Source organism: Telmatherina bonti, assembly GCF_933228915.1.
Source record: "Telmatherina bonti genome assembly, chromosome: 3".
In the NCBI taxonomy this organism is placed as follows: Eukaryota; Metazoa; Chordata; class Actinopteri; order Atheriniformes; family Telmatherinidae; genus Telmatherina; species Telmatherina bonti.
In genome coordinates this window covers 2216014-2222600 of record NC_136621.1, presented here as the reverse complement: position 1 = coordinate 2222600, position 6587 = coordinate 2216014, and the positions used below count along the sequence as shown (strand labels likewise).

The 6587-nt window shown below is 45.7% G+C and overlaps 2 protein-coding genes across 5 annotated transcripts in view; one reads left to right on the top strand and one right to left on the bottom strand.

Moving 5' to 3' along the window:
- Position 1: 1 nt before the first annotated feature.
- atp5md (ATP synthase membrane subunit k) lies at positions 2 to 2451 on the bottom strand. The gene is made up of 4 exons (XM_079264794.1): positions 2374 to 2451; positions 371 to 475; positions 203 to 296; positions 2 to 121 (listed from the first exon to the last, which is right to left on the bottom strand). Exons 2-3 carry the CDS (start codon positions 455 to 457, stop codon positions 207 to 209), a joined length of 177 nt encoding a protein of 58 aa, XP_079120920.1. The 5' UTR covers positions 458 to 475; positions 2374 to 2451; the 3' UTR covers positions 2 to 121; positions 203 to 206.
- A 154-nt stretch (positions 2452 to 2605) lies between these two features.
- The window catches only part of pdcd11 (programmed cell death 11), a 33101-nt gene continuing 29119 nt past the window's right edge, over positions 2606 to 6587 (top strand). For all 4 annotated transcript variants that reach the window (XM_079264665.1, XM_079264663.1, XM_079264664.1 and 1 more), the window contains exons 1-14: positions 2606 to 2640; positions 2967 to 3098; positions 3253 to 3399; positions 3509 to 3673; positions 3764 to 3925; positions 4022 to 4142; positions 4227 to 4402; positions 4497 to 4604; positions 4713 to 4925; positions 4997 to 5121; positions 5207 to 5267; positions 5838 to 5984; positions 6101 to 6352; positions 6424 to 6543. In XM_079264665.1, coding sequence (XP_079120791.1) covers positions 2997 to 3098; positions 3253 to 3399; positions 3509 to 3673; positions 3764 to 3925; positions 4022 to 4142; positions 4227 to 4402; positions 4497 to 4604; positions 4713 to 4925; positions 4997 to 5121; positions 5207 to 5267; positions 5838 to 5984; positions 6101 to 6352; positions 6424 to 6543 — 1899 coding nt within the window. In that variant the 5' untranslated portion in view covers positions 2606 to 2640; positions 2967 to 2996. The remainder of the gene's footprint in view (positions 2641 to 2966; positions 3099 to 3252; positions 3400 to 3508; positions 3674 to 3763; positions 3926 to 4021; positions 4143 to 4226; positions 4403 to 4496; positions 4605 to 4712; positions 4926 to 4996; positions 5122 to 5206; positions 5268 to 5837; positions 5985 to 6100; positions 6353 to 6423; positions 6544 to 6587) is intronic.

Sequence of the window (6587 nt, the reverse complement as noted above, 5' to 3'; positions counted from 1 at the left end):
GTTTTCTACATTCTGGGTTTACATTTTCTTTATTAACGTGGGAAAACCAAACATTTTATTACAAGCGTGTCCAGCTGCTCTCTCTGCTCCCCGCTGGAAGAAGCGACGGCCAAATGGAAACCTGTCAGGAAACAAGAAGGGTCCAGAGTTAGCAGAACGGAGCAGCAGCTGAAAGCGTGAAACCAACATATTATATACTTACATCACTACTTTTCTGTCACTGCTGCCTGTTTCTTGGGCTTCAACTTAAAGAAAAGGATGATGGCTGCAATGCTCGCATATGTGGCCAAAACACACTAAAAATACAAGAGGAGGATTTAGCACAGTTTTATACAAGATGCTGGCGTGGCGCCGGTGGAAAGAAACTCACGTTCCTCCTTCCTGTGATGGTGTACGAGTTGAAGTACTTGGCAATTCCAGTGAACTGGTGCTGACTTCCTGCATCGTGTCCTCCCATGATGGATACTTAATGGTCCTGCCAAAAGCACAATGGTAGATGACTGACAGTTGGAACTTCAGGAAAACCGCGGTGAGGAGGAAGATGTTGGGAATCGCCTTCTGGATCGATCTGGTGTAAGTTTCCTTACATCCTACACAGACTATTCTTCGTTTTTACAGTAAAAAACTTCATGTCTGGTTTTGTTTTTTACTCTGGTGGCCGAAGTTCCAGGCTGGTCTCTAAGCCAGACACATCTACCACCATTTCTAAAAACATCAGTTTCAGATGCAGCGTGAAACTGTTAGACTACAGTGAAATGTCGCATTTTGCATTTATAACTAAACAAACACGTTTATACCTGGTTATTACCAGGTTATAATCGCCATACAGGGTTAGAATAACCTGGTTATTACCGGGTTATAATCGCCATACAGGGTTAGAATAACCTGGTTATTACCGGGTTATAATCGCCATACAGGGTTAGAATAACCTGGTTATTACCGGGTTATAATCGCCATACAGGGTTAGAATAACCTGGTTATTACCGGGTTATAATCGCCATACAGGGTTAGAATAACCTGGTTATTACCGGGTTATAATCGCCGTACAGGGTTAGAATAACCTGGTTATTACCGGGTTATAATCACCGTACAGGGTTAGAATAACCTGGTTTTTACCGGGTTATAATCACCGTACAGGGTTAGAATAACCTGGTTATTACCGGGTTATAATCACCGTACAGGGTTAGAATAACCTGGTTTTTACCGGGTTATAATCACCGTACAGGGTTAGAATAACCTGGTTATTACCGGGTTATAATCGCCGTACAGGGTTAGAATAACCTGGTTATTACCGGGTTATAATCACCGTACAGGGTTAGAATAACCTGGTTTTTACCGGGTTATAATCACCGTACAGGGTTAGAATAACCTGGTTATTACCGGGTTATAATCACCGTACAGGGTTAGAATAACCTGGTTATTACCGGGTTATAAGCACCGTACAGGGTTAGAATAACCTGGTTTTTACCGGGTTATAATCACCGTACAGGGTTAGAATAACCAGCCCAAAATGTTGGAATAGAATCGAATCGTGACGAAAGCATATTGTCACAGCCCTAAATATACATTTAGGCTATTTGCAATATTTTGTAATTAATTTACATGTTAACATTAAGTGTAATTTATGTTAAAATTCTAGCAAAACGTTTTTATTTTAAGTTTGTCAGTTTATTTTCATTTGCAACTGATTTACAAACATGGAACTATTCAATGTTAGATATGAATAAATTACTGCAAATATTGATCATTTTCCATGCGGCACTTTTCAAGCAATTATACCTCTAAATATTTAATTATTAAACTAATAAATCCATAAAATAAGTGAAACGACCTCTGAAATAGTATTAATCTGACCTTTAGATCAGGGGAAACCTTGGTACACACATTTAGAGTGAAATAATAAAATACAAACTAAATAAATTCATGGTTAAAGAAAAAGTCCATGGTATATTCTACGCTCTGCAGTGAAATCAGAGGTTATATTACATAACTGATAATGTTTTTATCGTGCTACTTTAAACACCAAACAAGTAGAAACTTCATTTGACCCCAAACATCCACCGCAACCCTCCTCTCCCTGCACGTAAATCTGCTCAACAGCTGACTTAATAAACAGACTTGTCATTTACAGGCATTCATGAATTACCATCATCACCATTATCAGTTTTTCATTAGCCGCTAGCGGCTAATAGCTAGCGGTCCATAGGAAATCAACGTTAGCTTGCTAGCCAGCTAGCTGAAGCTAAACCATATTTTGTCACTGCCTAAATACTACGTTGTAATATGGACGTTTCAAAGATAGTGTGGATTCTGTTTCTCTTTGTTAAGCAGAAACTAACTGCCTACTTTATTTCTAAGCAGGTTAATTCTCACCTTTAATAGACGACCCAGCAGCACCTGGATGAGACGAGTGTCCTTCAGCAAGGCTGTACGGAGCAGGAAGTCCCGCCCAACGCTATAGAGTTAATGCTGCTTTTTCATTGGTCAATTTACATGTCGCTCTAATCTACGGAGACGTTCTGTTTCTGAGTGGTCAGAAACCTGTCAATCATCCCTTCTGCTCTGTGATTGGACAGATAATCCATTGCCCCAGTGGGTTGTTCTTCCGGGTTGTGGTGATGGCGTGTTTCTGAGCAACATGTGAGTTTCTTATTCAGTTCTGAGATCATATGTCAGAAAGTATTGATCATTATGGTATTGTTTTTCTACGTGGCTTTAAATTGAGATGCATTCTATGTGGGCAGACTTGTTATCTACTGGAAAACCTTTGTTTTGTCCAGGCGTATCACCGGGGTGCGTTTTAAGTAGACAGTGCAGTAATAGACCTGGTTAAACCTGAGTTTTAAGTAGACAATGCAGTAATAGACCTAGTTAAACCTGTGAAACAACAACAGACAGGATGTAGGTGGGGAAACCTTGAAGTGAATCTCCACAGACGTGATCTCTTCTCTTCCTTTTGACTCTAGAGATCCAAGAGGTTTGAAGCAGCATCAAACATGGCATCAGTGGAGGAAGACTTTCCTCGAGGAGGAACAACAAAGAAACCTGCTGAGAGTAAAATAGTTGTGGACCGAACAGAAGTGGACAATCTGTTTCAGGTAGAGTCACACCTTTCCTCGTATCATTGTCAAACAACTTCTTATAGACAAGAGAGTTGCAGCATTTCCCTGCTTCAGTCTCATTAATGCAAACTGTGGAGGTTTTTGATAATTATGCAGTTGTCTTTTATTGAACATGAGTTTGCTCTTTTAGTCAAATGAACAAACAGGAACCAAGAAAAGAAAGGGAGGCAGCAAAGATGAAGGCAAAAAACCCAAAACGCAGAAGACGGACGACAAAAAAGCTGCTGGCCTGACGCTGAATGAAGCTGCCAAATGTGTGGAAATTCTGCACATGAAGGTCAGTTATTTGCCAGAAACCAAAATATTGTGGATTTGATCAGTTCTGGAATGTATTTGATTCATTCTGACTTTATTTTACTGTGCTTCTACTGTGCTGTTTTCTGTAGAACGTTAAAGAAGGGATGCTTGTGCTGGGCTGTGTTAAAGATGTGGCAGACTTTGAAGTGACCGTCAGCCTCCCCTGTGGTCTGCTAGGCTTCCTCAGTATCAGGAACATCTCTGACGCTTACACCAAACTTCTCAGCGAGCAGCTGGCCTCCGACGACACAGCGGTAAGCGGGTGGAACAGTCGAACCGTTTCCGTCTGCTTCTTTCATAAAGTCCAGGCCAGTTTTAGATGTGTGACTGCTGTTTCCTCTCAGGAGATCTGCTCTCTGATGCAGCTCTTCCATCCTGGTATGGTGCTCAGATGTGCGGTTGCCAAGTTGGATATAACTCAGGGAGGATCACTGAGCATCCAGCTGTCAATCAATCCCAAACTAATCAACAAGAGTCTCACCTCAAGCTCTCTGAAAGCTGGAATGGTGAGCCAGGATTAGCATCATTACCTAAAGAATCCTTCTGCGTCCATTTTCAGCATATTATCATTCTAAACTGCATGTTTTATACCTGTGAAAAAGGTCTTGAGTGGGTGTGTGGAAAGTGTAGAAGATCATGGCTGCATCATTGACATTGGTGTCGGTGGAACCAAAGCTTTCCTTCCTGAGGAAGCCTCGACGGACAAGCAAAAGAAACTCGAAGGTAACGTAAAAATACAGATCTTGTGCCTTCTGTCGTGAAGTTGCCTCCGTCTCTGAAGTGTTTGTGTTTTCTCCTCGTGTTCAGAGCTGAAAGTGGGCCAGTATGTGACCTCGCTGATAGAGGCGGTGAAAAACAACGGGCGAGTGGTTTGCCTGTCTGTGAACCCCTCGGCGACCGCTCAGGCCTACGCTGACGCCCAGCAGGGCTGGAACCTGGTCAACCTCCTGCCTGGTCTCCTGGTCAGAGCAACCATCAGGAAGGTAGGCAGCTGTGAGGAAGAGCACGCATCTTCTCTGAGGTGACGCCCCGTCCTCCATTCTCTCTCAGCCGATCAGTTCTGTGTTTGGATTGCAGGTGACTAAACATGGTCTGCTTCTGGACTTCCTGTCCTCCTTCACGGGCCAGGTGGACTTCCTGCACTTGGAGCCTGAGCAGGCGTCCAGCTATGCTGAAGGACTTGTGGTAAAACTAATCCGACATGTTTTATTTACTGTTTACACTAAATCAGGAGGTAAAGAACAGAAGAAAGCGGTGACGGTTTCCTCTCAGTTAAAACTTCTTATCGTCCAGGTTGGAGCGCGGGTTCTCTACGTGGAGCCGTCCACCCGCCTGGTGGGGCTGAGCTTGCGCAGCTACCTCGTTCAGCTCGCGGCCGTCATCGACCCGACGCCTCCTGCTGGCGACTGCATCGGCGAGGTGGTGCACGGCTGCAAGATGACGGCTATGCACCACATGTCAGGAGCCATGTTGGAACTTCCAGACAAGTCATCGGCCTTTGCACATGTGAGTTTCGCCGGTGCTCTTATGATGGATGTTGTGCAGTCTAGAAAGCTTCCTGTTGTCTGTCCCAACAGAGGAACCACCTGAAGGAGCCTAGTGAACCGCCCAATGAGAACAGAGTGTTTGCAATGCCCCAGCACACCTGCAGGATCCTGGACTTCAGCCCCATGGATCAAGTTTTCCTCGTTAGTTTACGAAGGTCTGCTCTTCCTGCATCTCATTCCAGAGCAGCGGCACCGATGCGCTTTGCTGGACTGACGTCCTTCTCCTGCTTTTTATTTCAGGAGTATTATTGACAAACCTTTCTTCAGATACCATGACGTCCAGGCGGGTCAGGTTGTCGAGGTGAGGAGAGCGCATCCATTTGTTACCGGAACAGCAGGGTTACCTCCAGCCGGAGTTCAGGGTTCATGTACGCTACGGTTTGATCATTAAAGTAGCAGCACAGTGACGTAAAACTCCCAAATGTTTTACTTATTTATGTATTAGCAGGTTATTCAGGTATTTTTACTGAACGATCCTGAAAGGAAAATGATTTAACCAGGAAGAAACTGAAGTTTCTACACAGCTCAGAAAGTTTGGGAACCACCGTGATGAATCCAAACTCTGGCTCTGGTGCCTCCACAAGATCTCCTTCACACCTCCAGGAGCGCACAACTCGTGCACAAAGGGAGGGGGGGGGCTCAGAGGGGTCGATGGGAGGGACAAACCGCAGTTTGACTGACACATCGTCATGCAGTCGTTTGTGTTGAAACTTGAATCGGCTGCAGTCGGTGTGAAGCGGATTTCAGCGATGTGGGAAAACTTTTAACCCTTTCTCCGACCGGCTGCTCTGTCAGCACCGCCGACATAAACCCCAAAGCTTGGTGTTGGGTTGGATTGTCCATGTTTAGTCTTCCTGTCTTTCTGTCCTAGGGGACGGTGTCGGTCCTGCTGAGTCACGGGATGGTGGTGCATCTCTCAGACCACATCAAAGGTCTGGTGCCTCGGACACACCTCTCCGACATCATCCTGAAGAACCCAGAGAAGAAGTACGTCGAGGGCATGAAGGTCAAATGTCGGGTCAGTACGACTTTCTACGGACAACTGCAGAGATAAAACCTCTCCGAAGAGTTTGGGCCAGTTGTCATGTCGTCTTTCCTCTCCGTGTGTGTGTGTGTGTGTGTGTGAACCCCCAGGTGCTGTCGGTGGATCCAGACAACAGGAAGCTGTACCTGACCAGGAAGAAGGCTCTGGTTGAGAGCTCCCTGCCGGTGTTCTTCAGCTACGCCGACGCGCGTCCCGGCCGCATCTCACACGGCTTCATCGTCTGCCTCAGAGACTTCGGCTGCATCGTCCGTTTCTACAACAATGTGAAGGGTTTGGTGCCGCTCAGCGAGCTCAGCTCAGAGCCCATCTCGAGTCCAGAGGACGCCTTCTACGTGGGGCAGGTGAGGAGGTGGAGCCGGGCGTGCTCAGAGCCGTCGTCCAGCTCCAGTCTGACAGCGGTCTTCGTTTCCAGGTGCTAAAGGTGAAAGTCCTCCAGTGTGACCCCGAGAAGGCAAAGATGGTGCTGTCGTTTAAGGCGGTGGTGGAGGGAGACACAGATGAAGCTGCCAGGGTTGACTGTGAGGTGGGGAAGGTAAGGTCCGAATCTTTTTGACCTTTTATTGTTATTTGGCTCAA